Source organism: Diabrotica undecimpunctata, chromosome 7, assembly GCF_040954645.1.
Source record: "Diabrotica undecimpunctata isolate CICGRU chromosome 7, icDiaUnde3, whole genome shotgun sequence".
NCBI classification, from domain to species: Eukaryota; Metazoa; Arthropoda; class Insecta; order Coleoptera; family Chrysomelidae; genus Diabrotica; species Diabrotica undecimpunctata.
This window is the reverse complement of record NC_092809.1, coordinates 128,987,912-129,014,868: the sequence shown is the minus strand read 5'-3', so window position 1 is coordinate 129,014,868 and position 26,957 is coordinate 128,987,912. Positions and strand designations below refer to the sequence as shown.

The following is a 26,957-nucleotide window of genomic DNA, read 5'->3' as shown; positions in this document are numbered from 1 at the left end:
GTATATATACATTTCAAAGGCATCTATTCCTTTTTGTGTTTCAGAGTCCATTATCCAACCTTCACAGCCATACAGCAAAACAAAGAAAATGTAACATCTGATCATTCGAATTCTGAGCTCCAGACTAAGGTCTGATCTTGTAAAAAATGTTTTCATGTTCATGAGTGTTTTCCTCGCTTGTTAGATTTTTGACAGCATTTTTTTTTGGGTTACACTGGCTGTTGATAATAATCGTATCTATAGAAAGTGCGAAACAATCATCGGAGACGATCAGTTTGGATTCAGAGCCGGCATGGGAACGAGAGAAGCCCTGTTCAGTTTACTAGTTCTAGCCCCCAAAAATGCTACGACCAACAGAAAGATATATTTATATGCTTTATAGACTTCGAAAAAGCATTTGATAGAGTAAGACACGACCTACTATTAGAACGTTTGCAAGAAGTCGGTTTAGATGGAAAAGACATCAAATTCTTAAAAAACTTGTACTGGAACCAAAACGCCAGAGTTAGGATCGAAAGTTCCACATCCGCAGAAGTAGAAATTAGGAGGTGAGTTAGACAAGGATGTGTTCTGTCGCCTCTGCTGTTTAATCTTTACTCCGAGTTTCTATTTAAAGAAGCATTGGAGGATTCCAAGGATGGAGTCAAGGTGAATGGCGTATATATCAACAGTATCAGATATGCCGATGGTACAGTGTTAATTGCGGATTCCGACTTAGGTCTACAACGACTCATCGACAAGACCAACTCGACCTGTGAGCAATTTGGTATGAAAATAAACATTAAAAAAACCAAAGTGATGTCAATCCGAAAAAACCAAAACGTACCTCAACCTTGCACAATAAATGGGCACATTTTAGAACAGGTCAATAGATTTAAGTACCTGGGATGTTGGATCGATAGCAGCCTAAATCCTGATCTAGAAATAAGATCGAGAATAGAACAGGCCAGAAAATCTTTCGAAAAGATAAAAAAACTGCTTTGTGATTCTCGAATAAAACTCGAAATTCGACTACGTTTATCAAAATGCTACGCCTGGTCGACTCTTCTATATGCAGTTGAAACGTGGACCCTTAAAACATCAACCGTAAATAAATTGGAGGCCTTTGAAATGTGGATCTACCGGAGAATACTCAAAATTTCATCGCATACCTCAAACGAAAAAGTGCTGCATAGAATAGGCAAGGAAAGAGAACTTTTTAACACAGTAAAAGTTAGAAAAACATCATACCTAGGCCACATACTGAGAAATAATAAGTACCAATATGCCCAACGTATAGTGAAAGGAAAAATCGAGGGAAAGAGAGGCCTAGGAAGGAAAAGACTATCGTGGCTCAGAAACATCCGACAATGTACAGGGCTAAATTTTGAACAGCTAATACGAACAGCTGAAGATAGAGAAGAGTTTAAAATTGTAGTAGCCAACCTCCATTGAGGAGAGGGCACTTTAAGAAGAAGAAGGCTGTTGATATTTGCCCCCAAATATTTTATGAAAGTTAGGTAGGTATCTTTGAAAATACTAGAACTTTAGTTTTGGACACATCTAGATGTAAACCGAACATTTCGCTGTGACAAACTACCGCATTTATTATATTTTGTAGTTCTTGTGCGTTGCTTGCTATTAGGATGATATCATCAGCGTACCTGATGTTGTCTATGCTGGTTCCGTTAATCTTGATTCTACCTTGAACCTCGTCCAATGCTTTTCTAAATATAGACTCCGAATACAGATTAAATAATAGTGGTGATACGCAACTTTGTCACACTCCTCGTCAGATTCGTATATCTTCGGATGTTGTGTGCTTTATTTCAATTATTGCCGTTTATTGCCAATATAGTTCTGAAATAATTCGCAAGTTTTGTTCGTCAATTCCAGTTGTTCTTAAAATTTCGATCATTTTTTGATAGTTAACGCAGACAAATGCTTTTCGATAATCAATAAAACATGCATATTCATCTACATTTGTGTCTCTGCATCGTTTGGCCATTTAAGGCAAAAAGAGCTTCTTGTGTTCCGAATCCATTTCGAAATTAGAATTGAGTGTCACTCATCTGAAACTCACACTTCTTGTAAATTCGTGTACGAATGACTCTGAGAAAAGTTTTAAGGGTATGAGACATCATGCTTAATATTAGGTAGTCATCGCAGTGTGAGTCATTAGATTTTTTTGGGAATGTTACGAATGGTGATTTTGCCAGTCTGATGGTATTTTACCTGTGTCATATATCTTATTGAATAGTACTGTTATTAAATCGAGGTTTTTACTTTGGTTGTCTGCAATTAATTTAAGTATTTCGACATTGATATTGTCTGGGTGGTGGAGAACAAGCTCTATCATCGTCAAAAAGTGTCTGAATGTATTCTTTCCATCTCTCCAGTTTTTCTTCTGTACCTATAATTATCTCGTTATTGTTATTTTTTAATATTGTGGTTCTGGTCTCTTTCTGTGTCTACCTGTCATTTATTTCATTTTTTTATGGACAATAAAGGTATCTTTCCTGAAGTTGTTAAATTTCTAGGCATTTGGTTGAATCCAGTTTTCTTTAGGTTCTCTGCACTTTTTTCTAATGATTTTATTGGCTCGTTTGTATTCTATTGGGTTTGTTTTATGTTTTCTTCTTACGTGCATGACGTCCATGATCTCTTGCGTTATCCGTTCTTGTTTTCTGTTGTTTTACGTGAACCCGATGTCGTTTTCTTGTATCTTTGTTATTTTCGTTTTTAGAGAATATTTAAAATTATTTAATTATCATCAACCTGCTGCTGGCTGAATTACTAATATAAATACCAATAAAAAAGCTCTTTATCCACGTTCTTGACAGAAAGCATGTTTGTTGTTTTTCAAACATTCTAATTAATTAAAGTTCCTAGTGATTATTTTTTATATTAGAATGTGTAGTCGTACCAGGTTACTTCATATTTTAAAAATTTGTATGTTATTTGATCTTCTACTATATCGTTAGGTATGTATCATAAAACAAGTCGAGATTATCAAAATGGCGCTTGAGATACCGGTTTTCGTTAGTCACGTATTTTTTATCTCATCTAAGATGGTTCTATTGGTATTTTCGTTTGCCACTAACCTCCACAATGGTCCGAGTGCTTGTGTAATACAAGAACAAGAGTAAGCAGCGTGGGTCGACGACCGAAATATAGACTATGTTGGATTTTTAAGAGCCGTTATTTCGATATTGAGGATGGCCAGTTCGGTGTAGTCTTCATTAAACTGAAGACCGACAGTTGTGGTATAATCTCCTCGTCTTGTCTTGCACGCCAGACTTGAAAATAATTTAAGTTAAAAATGGATTGGATAAAGAAAGAAACATCATTTTGTTAAACAATTACCAATAAATTTAGATAATACAGGGTGTGTCAAAACACCTAAGACAATAAGTATATAGATTTTGTTCTACAAATTTGTTGTAAAACGTTACCGTGCGTTACGGGGGGAGGAGGGGGGTTTGAACAACGCTTTATGTAACAATGTTTTTCACTTAAAGAAAAAAACTATGGAATTAAAATCTCTTAAGTTAGCAATCCTTTTCGTTTATGTTTTACGAGGAATTCCTTGATTGTATTGTACAATATTGTTTTCTATTCTATTCTATTCTATTCTAAAAATGCATTAATTTTTTTAGAATCCTAAAAAAACTAATAAGTATTTTTGAAAAATTTAAACGCAGAATGAAAGAATACATTGTTACTGAGGGCCGAAAGTCCCTGAAAACTTCTATAATGTTTATTTTAATAAGTTACAGGGGTGAAAAAAAAAACAGAAAATTCAGTGTGATTTTTAATTTCAAATATCTCATTCAAAAAAACTTTTTGTTTATTATAAGGGACTTTCGGCCCTCGGTAATAATGTAATCTTTCATTCTGCGTTTAAATTTTTCAAAAATATTTCTTAGTTTTCTCAGGATTCGAAAAAAATGATTGCATTTAAAAAGCATTGGACCGAAATTTTGCGCCTACGCTCTCAATCTAGTATGGTATAGCACTCACATCCGTAAATCACAATATTTCTTCAAGTGATTAAATGCATGGACGAATGCTGCTGTTGCCGCTCGAGAAGTGCATTGAGATCTGTATTTCCAGATTTCCTGCAGTCAGCCTGCCCAATACTTCAAATATCAAGTAAACTCGCGGTGCTTAGTCAGTAAGATAAAGGACCATGCAAGTTTTCACCACTTGTGAGGTTTTCATTTGATCTGTCGCCTCCACTGAAAGCATTTAAGCAGGTGCCTTACGATTTCTTTTGTCCATCACTACAAAGCGACCTCAAGTGCATCCCAAAACTACTTGCTGCCAAAAGGGCAATTCTTTGCATTGTGCGCTATAATAAAATATCGTCTGAGGATGCTGATTGGCTCAACGAAGACGAAATTGAGGCAAGTGGTTTAATAATTCCAGAACCATCTTCGTCTGCTCTCCGGATGTCAGTAATGAAAGCATCTAAGTGTCTGGAAAACCTGTGGATAGAGGAGTAGTAACTCCAATTGTATTGTTTTGTAAAATAACTACCTTTTTCTTCCATTCTATTCAACAAAAGATTTAGGAACTCCACCAGTAGACTTACGACATACCCTGGAGCAGATATTAGATCTAATCACAACCATTTAGTCGCCGATGCCGGAATTCAATCATATAAAAGAATTGAGAACGACCAAAAATATTGAGAAAACATAGAAATTGCGTGAACATATGACCAAGATAATATAAAAGAACCTAGTGTGACTAATAGATTCAATGGATGAAGGAAGAAATATTAGACCTTTTTGAACAAAATGTTTAACATAGGATAGTAAAGAACTTATAAACTCAAACTGTATAGTATTTAATTGTAAAAAGTAAAAATAACCTTACAAAATGGTATATTAGGTGCACATGTTTTATGTTACATATTAGCAAGTCCTGTTGAATCTCTGTGTTGCGCGCTAGCCGGAACCGGAAAATGTCACTCTGTGGTACTCGTCCCATTGGCGTTGTCAGTTCTGCAAACACGCAACATATAAAAAGCACACACGTATTACGTTGAGTATGAATTGTGGCGTAAACATCCTCCCCCCGTTGAAAGTGGTGCCTTTCAAACACTGGTAGGAAGAAGACAAATGCTCTGGAAACTCCTCTTGATAATTGCCGTGGCAGTTTTGATGGTTGCCACTCTGGATATTCCATCTGCACCCTTGTGTAGTTTCAGAATTCTACCTAGTCGCCATCGTGTCGGTGAAGTACGCTCGTCTATGATTAACACCCCACAAAGGCCTCCGAAAAAAGGTTAGAGATTAATTCTAAATCCACCGCCTTCGTGGCTAAACAGATGAACAAACCAGTATAACATTATCATATATGATATCCAATTCCCTTTCTATCTTTAATTTGAAAAGGGCCGGCATAATCCACTCCCACTGTGGTAAATGCGTTAGAAGGATTTACGCGTTCCTGGGGTAAATCAGACATAAGGAGCTCAATAGTCTTAGCGTTAAACTTAAAACATTTGATGCAATTTTTTTACAGTTATTCGCACAAGATTCCTGCCTGCTATGGGAAAATATTCCTCCCCTATAGTACTCTAAAGAAGTAAAGGATTCGCGTGAAAGAGACGTTCGTGTCTAAAGAAAACAGTAGTTTAGTAAAATGATGCCTTGAATGTAGCAATATGGGATGTTTTTTGTTAAACACAAATTCAGATTGTCTTAACCTACCTCCAACTCGAAGAAAATTGTTTGTGTCCAAGAAAGGAGCAAGACCTAACAATGAAATATTTATGTTTTCAACTTTATTGATTGTTATAGAACCTCTATTTAATTTTAAAAAAGAATCATGTTGGCAAAGTCTAACCAAAGTTTCTAAAGCAATCGTAAGTTCTTGTACCTCTAGAGGTCCATGTCTTTTATTTTCTTTATTTAAGCAATTGTATTTAAAACGAAAAATGTAAGCAACTGATCTTTACATTCTAGAAAATTTAGAAAAGCGCTGAAAGGGAAATGTAAGTGAAGCGCTTAATGTAGTAGATAAGATACTAGATTTCATCCCCGGCAAATTAGCGACATTTTCGCAAGAATGTTTTGGGTCAAAAACATTGATCACTTACCAGCCAAGATGGGCCATGCCACCAAAGCTCTGAATCTGAAATATCTCTAAGATATAGATCCCTAGAAACAATGTCCGCTGGGTTATCGTGCGTTGAAATATATCGCCATTTTGAATTTTTGTTAAAGATTGGATTTCCGAAATTCTGTTACTTGTAAAGGTCTTTAGCAGATTGGGACTGGTTTGTATTCACGCTAAAGCTATAGTTAAGTCCGACTATAAAGTTGAAGACTCGAATTCCATTTACATCGACTTCTTAACCTTTTTAACTGAAGGTGTAATTAAATTTAAAACATATTTAAACTGAATCCTATTCATTCTAAAATATCCATAATATTTTTCATCGTCATCAATTAATTCTTTGTATAAAGTCCAGTATTCACTTTCCTTCTTCCTTTCTCTTAGCATTGGATGTACTTCAAACCTTCTTTTTACTACGGTTTTTCTTTCTTCATCGTTAAGTAGAAGAGCAATTGCACATAATTTTTGTCGAGAAAAGCGAGATCATATCTTCACTGAAACAAACTGAAACGTTATATGTATGAAAATGTGAACGCGCAGTCCGATTGCTGGAGTGGAAACGCTACGTGCCGGAAACTATAAGTGCACGATAATATGCCGCGACCTTGAAGGGTAATACGATCGATTGTTTCGAGCGACAAATGCCGCTCATATGTCGAATGTTATTAAAACCCGTTATAATAAGAAGCATTTCATACCTAGGACATATTTTTCGAGAATATCGGTAGAGAATATTTCAGCTTATCATGAACGGTAAAGTTAAGGGCCGCAGAGGACATGGAAGAAATATATCATGGCCCAAGAACAGAAAGAATAAGATACCTATCTTATTTTTACGTACCTACTTTTAGGCAAAAATGGTCTACGGTGCGTTATATGGGGGGGTGGAGGGGTCAAAAATCTTTAAAAAATACGTTACGTAGTACTTGATTGCCCCCAAAAGCTAAAGCAGCAGCGCTTATAAAGCTAAACGATCAACTTAATATCAAGGAACGAGAAACAAAGATATATAAAATAGTCAAACATAGAGCAAAAAAAGCAAAAAATTTTAATCAAATTATATGTAACCGAGTTGCGAATAACGAAATATTAGTTCACGAAACGGATGGCAAAAAGCAATGGAAAACAACGCATTTACTTGGTTTTTCAATTCTGATCCGTTTTCCATCTACAGTACCTACAAAATTTGGGAAATTTTTTTTCATTTTAAATCTTTCTGCAATAGTACACCAATATTCTTTTTTGGGGAATTTTAAATATATTATATCTTTGAGAGACTCGTATATCGTTTTAACATTTTGTCAATTATAATTGAAATTCCATTTTTACTGATTCGAAATCGACATGAGTCCGACTCAAATTCTGTTAATTAACATAATTCTATGGCTAATTCAATTTTCTACAAAGAGCTCAGTAAAATAAAATTTAAAAAATGTGGTTATTTTGCTACACCCTCCTGACGTTTTGACATCGAACGCGAACGAGTAATATGAGTTTAAAAATACAAAAGTGGGCTGTTCGCAGTTGGACGGTTGGTCGTGGTCGGTCGGGCAGTCTGATGACTGCCTTATGCCTTATAATGAGCAGTCTACCGATGGCAATCTGAAAATTCCTGAAGGATTTGCGCAAATAATGAAATGAAAACTCTTGTAGAAAAATATTTATTCATAAGTAATAAACATTTGGAGGAAAATAAATGTAAAATGAAAGTAAAATAATAATTTACAAAAAAAGCATCTCAACCATTTACAAAAAAATATATATGTAACCTAATTATTTTCAAAATGACACAGCTTAATTTTTATTAAACAAAAAATGCACGCAACTTAATTTAAAGTTTGTTATTTGTGCAAATCCTTCTTATGGTGATATTTATATAATAGTAAAGAAACAAATTTATTTTATATTCCTGAAATTGTTTTTTTCTACATAACAGTTGCATTCTGCCTACAGATGGTTTGTTGCTTTTCATTATTGTGTGCAAACCCTTCTGACAAAAGGTTATGGTGTTAGGCTATAGCATAAACGTGACGGTAGACCGCATACTATAGGTACATAATGGCACCTTCGGATGCGCATAAATGCACTCAAGTAGCTTACAGTCTACTATCTATATAATTTATTATCTTAATGCTCTTCTCTTCTCCTTCTTCTTCTTTTTATGTAGACATGACTGGCTGTTTTTCAATGTGCCTCCAGTAAGTTGTCGTTCCATAGTTTTTGTGGTCTTTCTACTAATCGTCTTCCTATTGGTGAACCGTCTCTTGCCGTCTTTACTACTCTATTTGTTGTCATTTGGCTTATATGATCGTTCCATTCTACTCTTTTATTTCTTTCCCAGTTCTTGATGTTCTCCACCTTGCATCTACGTCGTATATCTGTACTTCCAGCTCTGTCCCATAGAGTCTGACCATCAATTTTTGTGTTTTGCTGTTTCTAGATCCTTTTTATCCTCTCTGTGTCACGTCGTGTTTTTGCCGCGTATGTCATTATTGGTCTAATAGGGATGTTCACTAATTTTTAAATATTGTTAAATTCAATAGGTTATAACATATATAAAAACATAGCAAACATAAAATTGTTTAAAAATATATATTTCTTAAGATAAATCAATTCTTAATTTCAATTCTGATGGAGGCTAGAAAAACGGCTCCTCGCAGCGAGGCTACGGTGTGTGACGTCAGCAGTCGTATCGACAACTTGTTTTGTATACGTATTTACGAAGTGTGACCAGTTCTTTAAATATTTAATCACTGATAATGAAGCCAATTAAGTGGTGTTTTGTTCCTGGGTGTCTAAATACATCTAAAAACAATTCTGAGAAGATTTTTATTACAGTTCCATACAATTTAACACCATATTCACATAAAATTATCAAACCACAGGTTTTTATATCTGTACCTCGGAGGGATACTCTACAACACTATGTCCATTTTTTCAATTTTGACAATTTTACAAACAAATAATTAACTTTTATAACTTTATTTAAAGGAATAGAGCACTAGGTTCTAAACCATTTGCTGATAAAGAAAGTGACCTTTAAAAGAACACCAAGTCCATTTTTACTTAGAGGGATAAAACACCATGTGGACTTAACGTTTTTTCTCTCTACGCATGTGAATTACCGCCGCGCATATCTATATGATGAGAGGTAGACTGTTAGTGATCTAATAATAATACTTTTGCTATTTATGGTGTGTTTACAGTGGTTTGTTACTAAATAAGAACAATGAACCATAATTCTCGTAGGAGAAAGATTCTTGAAGTACCTACTAAAAAGTTCTGCGAATTCTTCTACTGCATTTACAGGTAAGCTACCTTTTTGCTCATTATTTTTAAATTATTAAAAAACATAACCTCAAAAGAATAATGTAGTGATTTGATACCAAACTTAGACTAGCAATATAATTAAATCTTTTACAACCAATATTATACGCCTTGTTTAATTTCAGAATCAAATAATACACCAAGCAATGATGTTTTAAATGAAGAGCATATTATTAGAGATGCCTTGAGTGGTGATAACGAAGATCAGTCTGATATAGAGAAAAGTTCTGATAAACTATTCGTAGTGGAAATGAAATAAGATCTGCATTACTAAAATGGGCAGATACCGTCATTCCTGACAGTAATATAGAAGAAATCATACTACGGTCTTACAAATGTTACGGCCAGAATAAAAATGTTAGCATTAATACTTGTTTAGAAAAGTAAAAATTATCATCCAGAAGTTTCTACTAAAGAGTAATACCCACATGGAGGCGGAGACTGTCCATGCGCTGATAGAGCGAAAGAGAAAAAACTTAACATTTCTATTTACACGCCCTGGGACTGGCAGCCGTTAGTCAGATAAACCTCAATGAAATATGCCGTACATACTATAGAACTAGAAGAATTTAAAAATTTAAGGTCTTTGTATGATGTCAAAACATCTTACAATCCGCCTTTGATTAATAGAAAAGAGACATTAACAAACAACAAGTTCTTCTATCAAACTGTGTTTAACTGCAAGTTAAACAAAACAGCATTGGAACTATGTTTTTAAAAAGTAATTTTCATGACGAAAACCAGGAAATTGACCTTGTTAGGTTTCGAAGGCGACACCTTACATTGTCCAAAGATTTGCAACTGGTATCACAAAGTCCAATACTTACATCACAACAAAAGTATAACGATCTATTGGCATTACTGTCAAATGTTCCTACATTTTGTCATGATTTTTATCAAAGCTTAAAAAGCATACCTACTAGTAATACTAATAGTGACTATCCAGAAGGAGACTTACTTGAGGATGACTGAGTGGTTTGTACCTAAAATGCCATTTTTACATACATATTTGTATTTTTAAAGGTAAATTGTATGGTTAAATAAATTTTGTCAGTAAAAGTCAAATAGGATTGTAGTTGTTATTGAATACCCCATACTAATTCTTATAGTACAATAACTTTATTAGATGGATACAACACCATGTCCGTTAAAAGAGTTAAAAAACACAGGAACAAATTTGTTTTTAATTATAACAAATATATTATGTAAATAACAATAAACAAAATGTTCTAGTAAAATATTTGTTGTTTTTCTACCAATTAGTATCCTTTTTTAGTTCTTACTTTTTTTATTAATTAATCCATAATCAGGATAGAGGACTTAAAGAATCTCCATTGCCAGCTTCAATACGGTCTGTTAGTTCTTCTTCTACTTTTACTTTTATTGTGTTGTTTTGGTAGATATTTTCGATCGTTTTGATTATTCCTAGAGGTATCTATCTTGCATATAATAAGTGGATAACGTCCTTTAATTTGACCCGGTCAAATGCCTTCTTAATATCCACTAAACATGGATATGCTGGTTTGTTGTATTCTAATGATTTCTCTTGCACTTGCCTCATTATAAATAAAGCTAAGACCTTGTTGTTCTTTTGCTAGTGTTATAATTTCATTCAGTTTATTTAATTAAATTAATTCCTGTGTAATTTTTCGGGTCCGATTTGTCTTTCTATTTGAAGAGAGGTATTAGGATGCTTGATCTCCATTCTTGAGGAATTCTGTTTTATTCTATTATTTTTTGGATTAGTTTTCATAGTTGTTTGGTCAGATTTGGTCCTCCGTATTTTAGGAGTTCGGTGTTCTGTCCTCTCCTGGTGATTTTCTATTTTTTAATTTCCTTAACGCTTACTTTACCTCTTCCTCCTCAATATTTATCTCTTCGTTTGTCGTCACCTCTGGTGTTGTGGTTCATTTTAGTCACTTTTAGCAAATAGGGATTGAAAGTAGTCTACTCATGTTTCCTTCTGAATGTGTTTCGTTTTTATTAGTTTGTTCATCTCTTTGTCCTGTGATCATTCTCCATATTTTTTTTGTGTTCCGTAGAAGTCGTGTTTCATCTGTTCTGAGAATGCTCCACTCTAAAGAATTAAAAAGAAAGAAATATATAGAAACAAACACATAAATAAATGGAATAAAGGAACTGGAGTAATATTAATAGAAAACATATACAGAGGCAGCAAAGAACCAACAGTAGAATTTTTCTTGTAATAAATAATATTAAAAAAAATACTTTTACTTTTGTAGTAGAAATAGTAAATGAAATTTCACTGGTATAACTATTAGTTCCCAAGGCAATTATGAATCACTATATATATATACAGTTTTCAAATGATATAAAAAAATATATTCTCCTAGAATTTGGTACCTGTTTAATTTTTTTTTCATATCTTGTACAAACACTTAAATACTGGAAGAAAAAGGTAACATTATAAAATTCAGCTACAAAAAATTTTACGGTACTTTCGGTCCCTTTCAACGTAACATATTTACAGCCCTAACAAGATTCTCCCACGGAATCCGATCGTTATAGAGTACCTAAAAAAAGCATAGTTTATGCATTTAAGGAAGTGCTGTTAGGTACCCAGCGACCTAAATAGACATAAAAACCAAGGAAGACACCTTTCCTCATTTTTTATAGGAAAAGTACCGCTAAGCCCTTCGTAGGTAAAAATGCGAGAGGTAGCATATTAAGTATCATGTTCGAATATCATCTGGCGTATAGAAGAAAGGTAAAAAAATCGAATACGGAAAGAGGCATTGTGGAACTAATTTTAGGCTTACGGTACTTTTTTGAGATTTATCAAAACGGCATTCAATTTGTAAATTGATACGTCTTTGAATTTTATTATTGATTATTCAACGATGAATTTTAAAACGTGTTCTACCTGCTGTTAGGATTGTTTTTTAAAGCTTTTTAGAACGGAATCCGACATAATAGAAGCTTAGCAGAAGATAAGATAATAATGGAGAGAACTCTATTGTAGTGGAATCTCTGTGGGTCGATAAAAGAGCTTATTAAATCGAAAGTAAGTTCTGATTTTTGTTGTATCACTTATTTTTCTTAGCAATTATGTAATTAGAAACATGCCAATTTTTCTTATGAATTACATAATTGCAAATAAAACAAGTTTTACAAGTTTCAATGTAGATATAGATAAAGTATATATTTAATAGATATATTTAAGCTTTGGCTGTTCCGTCTTTAAAAGGGTAAAATGGTCATCTTTTTCGTAGTCTTCTATTAGTCTTCTATTGAGTATTCTCATTACATTCTATCGTTTACTGTCTTGTAGCATGTTGTACCCATTTATCATTATAAGCTTGTCGTTGAATTGTACATATTTTGCTCATTTTTTTTTATGTAGCACCGGTATAAACCGGTGGTACTGCAGCTAATTCGCTACTGATTGTAGATTGTGTATTTTGCCGTGTGTGATATGTAATTGACTTGCTACTATGTAAAGTCGACTTCATTGTCTTTACAAAGAATCGTTTATTCATTAACTCCATAGCTCATAAATGTAAAGTCCTGTGATCATAGATCGCTTGCATCACTTAAGTGATGTTGATTGGTAGCATGATGACAAAGGACAGGGGGCGCGGGTTCTCAGGTGGAGATAAAATTTAAGCAATTACAATAGATTATTGTTATAGAAGAAATCAATAAAGTAAGTCTTGTGGTCAATAAAACATGCTGCTTCCAAACTAGAACGAAAATAAGAAGTTGTTAGAATTAGACCAATATGGAATTTAGAATTCTTTAACCATTATCATTTGAAGGTAACGTGGCTAAAAACTATCGGCAATTTAAACAGACATTTGAAATGTACCTCTTGGCCAATTCCAAGAAGGGGAAGGAGGACGCAGTAAAAATTGATCTGCTGTTAAATTTTTTGGGAGATGAAGAACCTAATGTGTTTAACACCTTAAAGTTAACGGATGCACAGGGAAAATCGTATAATACGGGGGAGCTATTTGATACTTACCTAATTACTTACGTAAATTGTGAATTGAGATATTCTAGACTCAATAATCAGGGATAGACTAGTTTCAGGAACAATCAAAAAAGATCCACAAGAAAAATGTTACAGAATCATGAGTTAACCTTACAAAAAGCAATAGACATGTGTATAGCGTATTACGAAATTTCAAAAATGCAGTTTAAAGAAATTCAGTCAAGTCAAGCACTTAATATTTATTCCGTAAAAAGGGGAACTGGCAATCAAACGATAAAAGGAGAAGCTTTAAATAAAAATTTTAATGCTGGAAGAAGTAGAAGATGGAAATAGGAGAAAACCGAAAGAAAAATATTCAGTGAGGGAAATGTGATCGCGGAATATGATGTGGAAAAAAACTTGCCAACAAAGTTTTTGACTAAAATGACTACCCATTGTCATTTACAAACTAGGAATTTCACAAGATTAAAGAAAGAAAACAACAAAACACCACAAGCAATCCAGACACGCTCACAAGAAGATGACAACAGTACCATATGCAAAGGACCCGTCAGAAAAACTGAAGAGAATAGGAATCAAGTACAACATCACAACAAATTTTAAAGCAAACAACACACTGAGATCTATACTGTCCAAAACCAAACCCAACAACACACAAGAAAGATCAATAAACGGCATCTATAAAATACCCTGTGAATGCAACAATGTTTACGTGGGAGAAACCGCAAGACCAGTAGGTGTCAGGATCAACGAGCATGAAACATACGTCAAGAACAGAGACTTCTACAAATCTCAGATATGCAAACATGCCTGGAACAACGAATACATACCACAATGGAAAAGATATTTACGAAGTTATAGTTTCTTATAATATAAAATTATATATACGATTTTTTATTCTATAAATATTTTTTTACTAAAAAACTGATTTGTTTAAATTTAATAAAAATATTAGAAAAACTTGTTTATAAATAACAGTTTAATACTGTTTATAAATTATTTATTCATTATTATTTATTTATTATATAAATTATATTTTAAATAAATAAACAATAATAAAAAGCGACTTAAGAACAGGTTTTTACATCCCGTAGTTATTAGCGGCTTTGTTTTGGATAACAGTAAACATACGATAAAAATGTTATTATCTTAACGTTGTAGCCCAGTTTACAGAAATAAAGAGCAAATTTAGTCTAGTAGAACCGGAGATATGCCATTTGTTTCCGAGCGCTCTATCTTAAAACTTTGTTGGGTTTTTTGAAACGTGCGGCTGGCCTTTCATTCCGTTAGCTCCACTGCTTTTACTCTAGTAGGAACGAAAATGGTGCATATGAATTGGCTCCCGCTTCTAGGTAATAATCTCTCTACCAATTAAAGGGTTTACGTGGAAAATGTGAAGCGAACGTGGAAAACCCATGCTAGTGGTGAAAAGTTTTAAATATAATTTCCACAAAATATTGTTGAGAGAACTAAAGCGATGGCAGTGTGCACACCGAGGATGTAAGGCGTATGTGAAATATGGAAACTTCCGTAGCGTACACAGTGCTCGACTTTGGTGGTGAGCACAACCATGAGAGCAGCAGTATCGAAAAGCTAAGCCGTAAAAAACTCAACAACTCATTGAAGAGAAAGGCCATTGGAGATATTTGTGAGAAGCCCATAAAACTTTTTTACAAAGAGGTGAACTGTTTTGCCATTAAAACGCTTACTGAATGGTGTACTCTGATAAGAAACTGCATGTACTACAGTCGGAGAAAGGTGTTACCGAAAATACGAACAAGTGTTCGTATGGACAAGGGAAGTCCATGAAGTACTAAATACCATTGAAATGATTTGGACGCCAATTTCGTGGTGTTTTCTTGCGAAACTAATTTTAAATTTTTGTTCAGTTTAAATACAGTTGTGTGGACGGAACCTTCAAATACTACACGAAGTATTTTTGTCAACCGTTTACTATTCACAGGCACATGAGTGAGTACCTCTCGTATATGTCTTCCTTCCCAACAAGGAAAAAGTTTGCTACGTACGTATGTGCCGTTATGTATGTGGATTTTGAAATAGCAATTCCTGGTTGCACCTTGGACAGAGTTAGTAAGTTTATTAAACGATTCTTCTTCTTTATCTTCTGGTACACTCCATTACTGGAGGCTTGCGATCACTACATCAAAATGTTCTCTGTTTTGAGCCACTTTTAGTAATTGTTGAAAGTTCATGCCCGTCCAATTTCTGATATGGCTCAGTCCTCTATCTTCCCCTTTAATTATTATTCGTAGCAGATTATATTTGTCATTTCTCATTATGTGGCCTAGGTGCGAGGTATTCCTTTTCCTAATCGTTGTTATAAGTTCTAACTCTCTATTTATGATGTTTAAAACTCTTCACTTCTTAATGTCTTGTGTCTATGATATTCTGAGCATTCTGCGATAATGTCTAATGTCCAGGCTTCAACTCCATACAGAAGGACTGACCAAACGTAGCGTTTAATAACTTTAATTCGGATGTCTGAGCTTAGTTTTCGGTTATAGATAATTTGTTTCCATTTATAGGTACATGTTCCTAATCTGTTCTATGTGTGTTTTTATTTCTATATCTGGATCCCACTTATCATTTAGTACTACTCCTAAGTATTTGTCGATCATCTTAAGTCAATGCGACCATTTTCATCGGTTTTGCTAATCACCATTACTTTAGTTTTTTGTGTAAGATTTATTGTCAGTCCCATTGCTTCACTTGCATTACTAACTCTGTCTAGTATATTTTGTAAGTCTTCTATTTTTTCTGCTATCAGAAATACGTCCAGAAATAGTAGAAGGTGGCCATTTACACAATGTGGCAGGTATAAATGCATTATGAGCGTCGATTATTTTTGAAAAAAATGTGCATGCGTTTGCTAAATGATTATCAATCGCAAAGGTTAGAAAATAAAAATATTCCCAAAAAATAAGGTGTGGATTTAAGAGATTGAGAGGGAAGACGAAGACAAAATCTCAATTCTGCCTATCGAAACTAAAAAACCACACCAAAAGCCCAAAATGTCGCAAGACAATACCATATCGTCGGCTGTATGCAATAGTGGCTTAGCTCAAAAATTGACAAAATTGATGACCAGACGGCTTGAAAAAGACTTATTTCTGACCTGCAACACTGGCACGAATGTCCGCTACACGTTACTGGTGTCGCTATGACATGTTGTCGGTGGAGATAAATTGTTTCTTGCAGTACTGACACTTTTTAGTTGTGCGGTGGAAGTCGAACCGTGTCAGTATTAAATTTTCATGCAATGAGTTCTGCACTTTTGAGTTCTGCCACTATAGCAGTTAATTTTAGATATTTTCAAACTGTATAAGTGAGAATTTTGGAGTTGTGTCACATTAAATAAAAAGAATAGTTTTATTGTTTTTAAAAATGTCAGATCCGTACCGTTATCAGAAAAGAAGAGAATTAATCGTATCTCGAGCAGGAGTAACGTAAGCAATAAAACCAATATTATTTTAAGGTAATAAGCACAATAACGACTTCGTTGTTTCAAATTAAAAACAGACCCTACAGGTAAGTAGTCAATGGAAAGTAGAGCTCCTTTCTTATAATGAAAATGTCCCTAAAAATGAGGAAGATGATGATCATTCCAAGATATATAATGTTACCACTGAATGCTCAGAGGGCATCGATGCGGCGAAGTGAATAGGTACGAAATTGCTCTTTTTATAGTCATCGATGCAGCGGAGCCAATAGGTACGATTTATATGTTTTATTCTAAGCTATAGGTCAATTTAATAGGTAGGTACCTGACAATGTTGATGATTCTGATGCTGCCCTCATTATGAGAATGCTGCCGATGATGATAATGTATGGTTTACGTTTACAGAGGTCGCTGATGAAAATGTGGAGACTGAAGTACCAGAAGATGTGACGGTTAATAAACCTAAAAGTAGAAAAGGAAGGCTTGTCCGCACCAATGGAATGTAACTCATTTCAAAAATTACTTTTAAAACTCATTGCTGTAAGTTGTCTACCGACTGATTACGCTATGCTAATCCGAACTACTAGTTGCAAACAACCTTTCGAAGTACACGGATTATGTCATAATGATTTTTTTAGCCTGAAAAAGTTAAATACTAAAACAACGGGCTATTGTAAAATAACAAAAATTAACAAAAGAAAATAAAAAAAGAATTTAAAAAACAATAATCGAAAGTATTGGGTTTTATGTAAAAATGTACACAAGAGGAGTACAGATCAGTTGATACCACCAAGAAAAAAAAACAAGAAAATGTTTAGAAAGCATGGGTATTATAAAACAAAAAAAGGGTTACACTGGCTGCCAGCCAATAACTGAAAAGAAGAAAAAGACCTTATTAGCCTTAGTGAAGACAAGAGTGTACCAACAATTCACGCTGATTTCTATAGACATATAATTCATTGTTAATCATAACTTTTCCTATTATTATTAATATAACTTTTTATTAGATTCTCCTTATAGTTGTTAATAAACTCATTTTCTCAAGTAACTCGTAGTATTCTTTATTACTCTTGAAAGACAAGATTTTGATGTGCAATAGTGGCACAACTCAAAATAAGGGTTGAATTTAAGAGATCTGCGATACAATTCATTAAAGGCTACCTAAAGCTCCTCCAAATACACCAACGCTTATTTTTTTTCAAAAATCTCAATCCAAGGAGTAAAACAAATAAAACAAAATTATTGGGACTCATACTTTAACACCTGCTTTGGAAAATTAAAAGTTTTTGTGTTATGCCACTATTGTAAGCTGCCGACGATATGTCACTTCAAAAAACACAAAAATGTATAATTAGAAATTTGGTGTCTATTAGACCCTCACGTACTAACGCGACTAAAATTGGCCGCACTACTGAAGGGTTATAAATAAACATCTCTTCATAATAATAGTATCATATTCATTCTAAATTTAATATTTTATTTGTATTTACGACAAATTTAACAAATATCTATCGACTACCTTTATTGTTTTTAATAATCGCGGTTGAAAGAACTCTAGCGATACATTTTCGCATATTATACGGTATTAGATGAGAATAAAACACAACGGTGTGTCGCCGATAGCGAGAAGTTCAATGCTACGAGATCACGTTTTGCAGATAGGAGTCCGGAATAGCTAGCAGTGGGGTTACAATGAGTGTAGGTAAGTGTGCCAACGAACGATATTGACCCCTAATAGAAGACAACAACTGATACTATGTTACGTTCACGACGGTCTATCGACATTTCTTTTTTCATATTACGATCGCACTGATTGTTATTAATTACATATCGCTAATGATTTAGTTTTTTAGATTACACAAATTTTTTTGTACAATTTTTTTTGCAGTAACTAGTCGAAATATTTTTAATAAAATAAACAAATACTGAATTAATATTAAGATATGAATTACATACGATTAATAATACGTAATATACGAATCAAATGTAACATTTTAAGGCAAGGATGCGCACTTAACCAAACAACGTGGTTGTATTGTACACGTGGTTCTATTTTAAGAATCATGCTAGTGTGGGAAATCACGTCGTTACCTATTTTTTCAAGCCCGGGTAGCTCAGTCGGTAGAGCATTGGACTTTTAATCCAAGGGTCCAGGGTTCAAGTCCCTGCTCGGGCGAATTTTTTTATTTTTCTAAATCAAAATTTTATAATAAAAAGAGTTTGTGATAATAATGTGAATTATTATAAGTTGTAATTTGTCCTATCTCATTTAGGCATAAGTAGAATATTATGAAAATATTGCACAAAAATCTCTTGAAAGTGTCTTTGTGCCACCATATATTATTTAATTTGCTTAGAGCTGTGCTTCCTTGGTTCTTTTTTTTTAATATTCTGCTTTCATAATTTTTGCTCCAAGATAACTATAGCTTTCACACCCATCTATTCTGTTGTTTTCGTTTTCGTAACAGCTACCTTTCGTTACCTTTCCAGCTTTACTGATGCATTTTGCTTCAGTCAGGTTTATTATTAGTCCTTCCTTTTAATATTCTCTAGTGTTTGGTAACGGTTATTTTGCCTACTACATTGGGGTTGAAAATTGGGGACAGAAATTACGGGGCTAGAGATAAGGTAAGCAAAACAAACCGAAACGTTTGTGAACGGCTACTCAAGGATTGTTTGGAGAGCTAGTCGTAGATAAGTGGATGATAAGGGGCTGGAATGATGAGATAACTACAAAAATTAAACAAAAAGGGGTACTTAAATGAATCTCCTGGACAAACACAATACAAGAAGGTTCTTAAGCTATTTAAAGTAAGGACGCCGCTTAGAAGAATCTTTCTGCTGGATGAAAGAAAGGCTCTTCCTCCCTAAAAAATATAAAAAAAGTTAGAAACTTTTTAAAAGAAATAATACTCTTTTTTAGGGAAAAAAATTACACATTTATTGTTGTCTTACCAGAAACAGTTACAAATATAAATAGTAATACAAAATAACAAAAACAAACTTACTATGTTACTATCGCATTACAAACTCTAGAAGTTGGAGATACTGTAAGAACTTACAATTGTTAATGTGCGACATTTTTTAGAAGAAATAAATTATTACAAATGAACAGTATCTTTTAAAAGGAACTATGCATAAGAGGTTAACCTTTTTTTTTTAAACAAAACAAAACAAAACAAAATCTCAATTTATGATTAGGTATGTATCAACTGTCAAACAAGTAGTGCTAACTGTCATATTGTCAATACTAACTCTTAAAACTTTGAGAATAATTAATATGACAGTTTAGCCACTCCCTAACATTTATAATTTTACTTTTCCCCTCTTCTACACCAGTCGCTCTGATGGGTCTTGCTAAGATGAAATAGTGAGGTTATTACACTGAGGATTAAACTGTCTTTTATAAAACATTTGACTTTGAAAAATACATAATTATACTCTCAATTTCAGCATATCGCCATTTGAGATCCGCCTGCCGGCTTATCTTTTTCTTTTCTTCATAACATTAACTATACCCAAGCTATTGGGTATAGTTAGAAGATTTATTTCTATCCTGTCTTCCAGTGTTTAGTATTTTTCTAAGGTTAGTCATCAATCAAGATATTTTGTTTAAATAAGTCGGTTTTTCATTTTAATCTCATTCTTTTTGTGTTCCTTATATTGTAAAATTACAATATTTGCTCTTTGGATCTTAAGTGTTCTTCAGAAAATTCACTACGCACCAGTGCTTAATTTCTAAAATTTTAGGTGTGGGAACTCTTAAAGCGGGAAGCTCAGACCGGTGGGTATGGAATACACCCCAGGAAGGAGGGGGCCCTCACCCAGGAAAACTTTTGAAAATTATAACTGTAAACCTTTGTTTTTAGGCCACCCAGACATAATAATACATTCATTTTTATAAAATACCAAGTGATATTTTAATGCTGTTTATTTTCTTTAAGGTGCTTGATTAGGATGTAAGAAAATAAAAACATGAATTTAAATTATTGAGTTTACTCTCTACTCTACTCTACTCCATTAACACCTTGTTGCCTACTTTAAATTTCCCAGAAATATTTGGTTTGATTTCATTGACCATTTTGTTTGAATCAATGAAGCTCGCCAATATTAATTTTTTAAGAATGGTAAAGTAAAATAAAAACAAATTGAGCCTTATTCACTCACAGTTTTATTTATACACATTACAGTAGTAATAATACATATTAATATGTAAATGGATGTTTGTTAATATAACAGCTTGCTTGAACTACAAGTTTGCATATTTTACAAAAAAATTGCTTACCTTATGGGTACAAAACAATATTAATACATTCAAAATAAACCAACTTCTTGGAAAGGAAAAGGAAGCGTTTAATTACACACAAAATAAATGACACACAGAGTGGAGTAACACGGTTTCATTTTTTAAAATTTAGTGTAGTTTTAAAAAGTTAAGATTGATTATTTTATTTGCTTATTATAAAACAAATATGTACGGACGGATTTGTAGTATAATATTGTAAGGCAATGCCAAGACTGTTGGTAAAATTAGTTGTTTGTTAATATTTTTAACTTTAAAGTGAAAACTACAAAAGAAACAACAATACACAAAACTAACTGTAGTAAGTACAAAAAAGAACTCAGAAACTTGAGTTCAGAACACAACTATAAGTTAGGCATAGAGGCTAGTTATTTTAATGAAAACTTAATGTTCTGAAATTCTAAAAGATATTTAAAAAACAGATTTAGGAAAAAAGTTCCCACAATGCAATGCTGTCTTCATTGTAAGTTTTCTGCCCTCGTTGTTTTGACTTGGTGCCAAGTGCAGAATGGTGTCCCTTCGCCAGCCAGGTTTTGACGTGTCGCTCGGGATTGTATCTAGCCACAGGAGGTCCTAGGAGCCTGATCCGCAATAAATCGCAAACAGTGCTAATGTAGAGTGAAGATCTAAGAGGAGACATAATTAGATTCATTGCAGAAAACCCACGTTCACATTCAGCACTAGACACTGCAATACTATTTATGATGGAAATCAGTTTCTTAAACGACGGCGGTTGCTCTAGAATAGTAGGTTTCTCTCCACTTAACATAGGCTTCAGTCCCTGCTTGAAGTGTCTGAAGTCTCTAATTATATCCTGAGAGCTGCTAATCTTAAACCTACCGCAGATTCGCTGGATCTCACATTCTCCGTAGGTGATGGATAAGTCTTTTGGCCAATACATGGGGTGGATCACTTTGATGTCATTCATGATTTTGGTGTAGTTTTCAGCCGCATTTGAAGATGATAGCAACCTTGAAGTCAAGTTGTTAGCGAGGCTCCGATAGAACTGTTTTTCTGGAATACTGGGTATCTTGGATCTTACACAAAGTTTAACATCTTGAAACATCAAATCGTCAATAGCAATTTTAGCTTCCACTGAACGTCTACCCATGTTTTCAACTCGGTTTTCAAACACTTTGATTAACAGTGTTACATCACTGTGGGCTTGGATAAGGTTGAGGCTTGATTTTTGAAGCTGTAAGGACTAATCCGATAACTCTTCTAGAGCATCGAACATCAATGCCAGGTTGCGTACAAAAGTTGTAGAAGATAATGTACTACAAAGCCCTTTGTAAGTTGAACGTTGCTTCGAGTCCCTTTGTTTGTCTTCAGATGCTTCAATGAAATGATTGTACAAAGCTTTAAAATCTGTCCAAACTGCTTTCACCGCCATTAAGCTGGAGGCTACCCAACGAGTATCTAAAACACGGCCGATTTTCAACATTTGCTCCTCTAGTCCTTTAGCAACTTCTGCCAACTCTCTGCTGTTTTTCGGTGAACAACTAAACATGTTTCTAATTTTATCCATGAATATCTTAAAATGATTGATTCCAGCTACTTCTTCTATGGAATCGTGCACGGCAAGCTCTAAACGATGGTTCAAACAATGCCAAATGAACAAGTTGGGGAACGTTTCAGTAAGCTGTATAGCAAGGCCAGATTTCTTGCCTAGTAGCACTGAAGCACCATCACAAGTTAGAGCAATCATATGGTCTTTCATGAATTCAAAGCTTAGACCTAATGCTTGTAACTGATTTAAGAGTTCTTGTAATATACCAGCTGATGTTGTGCTATTTAGCTCAAAAAGTGTTAAGAACACTGTCATAGGGTTTTGCATTCCCTTTAGAACAGTTCTGATATAAACCACCAAAGCATTTTTGTTTGAAACTGAAGTGGCTTCATCCAAAAGCAGGGAAAATTTAGAGTCTGACTTGATTAGGCCATTTATCAAGTCTGATTTCATTTTATCAAAAATATGATGAATTATATTGGAGCAAGCAACATTTGAATGTAGGATTCGCCCCATATCTAAGCCATTCATTATTTGAAAATCAATTTCAGTTTCAAACTCAAAAAATGGCCTATTTAGTTTAGCTTGCTTATAAGCCGTGCGGAAAATGCGCTCAGTTACAATCTGCTGCTCTTTATGCATAGAAGCAACAGCTTTTTTCATTGTATCTTTCTTAGCTTCAATGAGTATTTTTTCAGCCAAAGAATGAGCTCGAGACCCACGGTGTAAAAATATCTTTTTCCTAAGAGAGGATTGCTGGTCTTTTTTATTGTTTCCATAAGCGGTAACAGTTCCTAAAACCCACTCTTCGCTAATCTTTAGGCCCTTCGTTTTCTCTGCACCTAGAGTACTCACACTACGGCAAACATTGCAACCTAGTTCTCTGTTCACAATTAACCATGGATTTTTAGCTTTAAATTCAACAATTTGTTCTTCAAGTGCGTAGTACACACTTAATGAAAGATCAAATAATGCCCCAACGTATCAAAATCGATTTCGCATTTACGAGTCCAGACATGTTTCGCGTGTTCAATACATGTTCATTGTTCATATTGAACACTTTATTTATCTTTTTCTTCGAAAGTATTTATTATAATAAATTCCAATAAGTCTATATTATCTACCTATATTGGGATAAACTACAGCCATCAGTGCCATCACTAAAGGCTATATTATTACATTATTAGTATAACTAGGGACGACGAAACTTTAGGACGATTCCGATTTTGCAATTTATTGTAGAAATAATTTTTATGGGTAAATATTTATTTGCACCTGTGTTAAGGATATAATTGAAATTTTTTGATTATTTTGTTTCATGAAAACATCTTGAAATTAACTCACTTAGATACAGATGCGGCTTTTTTGAAAACTAAAGTACCGTTATGGGTGACAGCATTCTAAAAATCAAATCTTCAAGCCCGGGTAGCTCAGTCGGTAGAGCATTGGACTTTTAATCCAAGGGTCCAGGGTTCAAGTCCCTGCTCGGGCGAATTTTTTAATAAAATTGAAATTAGAGAAAATTGATAGTGTAAATTAAAATATTTCAAATTAACAATATGGCAATATACACTAAAAAATATTATAGCAAGAACTTATTTTAGTTTTGAAGTAGTGAAGTTCTGAAATTGTGCTGAAGAAAATATACTAGGCAAAGGAAAATAAAGATGAACCGAAAAATGATATACCCCTAAACTTACAATTAAAAAATGTGGAATATGGGATGTGAGAAATTATTCGAAACGATAAAAATGCAGAAATTGCTAAATAAATAAACAAAATGGTAGGTACAGTAGGCGGTACTGTGGATTATATCGCGAAACCTGTATGTTTTCTGTATTTTTAAATTTTAAATATTATTTTTAAAATTCATTAAAATAATTTTATTATTTATTTATTATTTTTTCTATTTACTTTACTTTACTTTACTTTACTTTACTTTATTTATTTTATTTCGTGGCGCAACTTCCGTGACGTCGCGTCGTGACGCTACTTACGTGACGCTATACTAAGCATTTTACTATAGAGAAAAAGTAATAAAACGCCAGTCTGAAAGCTTCGCTTCAAGAAATACACAATAAACAGGTACTTGAGGTCAGAGTTAAAGAGAAAACAAGATTGCATCATAAGAGGAACTAAATATCGCTTACTCTAGTTGATAATTCAGGTCAAAATCGAAGTAAAATGCTGGATCAGAAGAAAATAACTGTCCTCGCTGTTACTGTTACTGTTCTACTCCTCAGGCAGGAAGCAGGGTGTCTTTTTCCCCTTCAATTCGGTACAGACAATCTTGAAGCCCTGCGTCCAGATATCCCTTTTAAAATCCTGAAGCAGATTACTCCACCTTTCTCTCTTAGATCTTCTTATCTCATTCCTGTATTCATTCTGCCTACGCTTTAATTCATTCATTCTCTCTTCCAAATCTCCTGCGTGCAATTTTCTTAATTTCTGACACTCACTTCTTACTCTCAAGCAATTTGTCCTCAGATGTTCAAGCCAGTCGTTTCACCAGTATGGTTGTTTCCTTTCATTTTCCATTTGCTCTTACATAAGCCAACTCCAGTGCCGCACTCAGACCCACAATCAACTCACTCACATCCTCGCATCCCGGACCAATCAAGCCAAAAGCATTTACAAAAACCTCCTCATTTAAACATCTCTTTAGATTGATATCCCCATCTTTGCGTTTCTGCCTTTTGCTTGCTCTTTCAAAACTCACATACTTGTGTAAGCTGAGCGATTCTTTTCCCAAAACAGTCCAGCTTACGACAGTGTTTAGAAATGACGTTGAAACCAGTGAGATGTCCAGAAAGGATTCACTAATACCTCTCTCACGATTAGAACTTCTTTCATTGCATTTTCTACTGCCTGTGACGAAAGTACAGGCAGTAGAATTAGTAGGATTAACAGGAAGTAGATTAAGAATTACTGGAGTTAGTACTATACAACAACTGAAGAGGGTATTGTTAATACTGATTTTAATTATGTGCATTATATAATACACCAAGAAGTTTTATGCTCAAAAGTGATTAAGTTAAAAAGCATTTTAGAATCAGTGAAAAAAATGATAACTTCAGAAGGTCGCAAGGCTTAAATCAGACATACTTTCTTGCTATTTTATGTGATTTCAAAAATTGAGAAAACCGATTTACACTAATCAGAAGAGTGAAGACTTCTGTGTCATATGGTTCTCGATCGGTTTTGAAAACGTACGCGTTTTTATGGAAGTGTAAGGACAACATCTCAGTTTATTATCTGACGTACCTTTTTTAAAAGATCTTTCATTTATGGAATATATCACAAAACAGTTGCAGGACTTAAACACGAAGTTGCAAAGACTACGTCAAGTTATAACAGATAGGCATGATGATGAGAACGCTTTTAAGAGTAAGATAAAGCTGTGGGAAAAACAGTTAGCACTGGATAATCTGTCATATTTTCTGACTTGTAAGGTATATCAAGAAAGTACGAGTGTCTTAATATACATAATATAAAATATTTATAAACAAAGAAAATAGGAAGCTTCCCGACCGAATTTGAAAATCGTTTTCAAGATTTTAAGTACCAAGAAAACAATTTTTCTTTGATTGATATTTTCATTGACGATATTGATACAGTCCCCCAGTTACAAATGAAAGTAATTAAGATTCAGTTTAGACCCATTTAAAACAAAAATTATATGATGTTGGTATAATCAAATTCTATAAGTATTTGTCTATTCAATACCAGAAAATAAGAAAATTTGCCTGTAAAATCCTGTCAATGTTTGGAAGTACCTATAATAAATGTGAATAATTAGTTTTTTTTGTTGGAAGGAAAAAAATCTCGGGCGATACTTGGACCCAGTTTTAAAAGTATCTGTTGATAGATTCATGCCACAAATAGACAACTTGATTAAATACAAAAGATGTGAAATATCTGACAAAAGAATATTTGTGTGTATTGTTGTTCTTTTTTATTGAAAATTGAATAAATATAAATGTTTCTTCCTTAAGTTTTGCGGCCCACTTGCTGACACACTGACATGAATATTTGTTATTTTAGAATAATAAAAACAAAAAGTCGCCCGAGCAGGGACTTGAACCCTGGACCCTTGGATTAAAAGTCCAATGCTCTACCGACTGAGCTACCCGGGCTTGTTAAACTTTGTTATAAATTTCATTCATTTTCTTGAGCAAAACTTTAATTATTTTTACAAAAAATGTATTTGCAAATATTATTACTGTATTTCTTGTTTAATTAATAATCAATCCTTAATATAGTTTACTCATTTATTGGCATTCAATTACAT

General features: G+C 33.8%; 2 protein-coding genes and 3 non-coding genes across 5 annotated transcripts in view; 2 read left to right on the top strand and 3 right to left on the bottom strand.

Annotated features, from left to right (window-relative positions):
• EMC4 (ER membrane protein complex subunit 4) overlaps positions 1-26,957 on the bottom strand; it is a 359,992-nt gene that overhangs the window by 198,202 nt on the left and 134,833 nt on the right. The gene's annotated exons all lie outside the window — the stretch shown is intronic.
• On the top strand, positions 18,957-19,029 carry TRNAK-UUU (transfer RNA lysine (anticodon UUU)). Its single transcript has one exon. It is a non-coding gene; the product is annotated as a tRNA-Lys (tRNA).
• Positions 22,361-23,119, bottom strand: LOC140446637 (E3 SUMO-protein ligase KIAA1586-like). Its single transcript, XM_072539223.1, has one exon. It carries the CDS (start codon positions 23,117-23,119, stop codon positions 22,361-22,363), a length of 759 nt encoding a protein of 252 aa, XP_072395324.1.
• On the top strand, positions 24,086-24,158 carry TRNAK-UUU (transfer RNA lysine (anticodon UUU)). Its single transcript has one exon. It is a non-coding gene; the product is annotated as a tRNA-Lys (tRNA).
• On the bottom strand, positions 26,730-26,802 carry TRNAK-UUU (transfer RNA lysine (anticodon UUU)). The gene has a single exon. It is a non-coding gene; the product is annotated as a tRNA-Lys (tRNA).

Coding starts and splice junctions, on each gene's coding strand:
- LOC140446637 (XM_072539223.1), bottom strand. CDS start 23,119: ATGAAATCAGACTTGATAAATGGCCTAATCAAGTCAGACTCTAAATTT.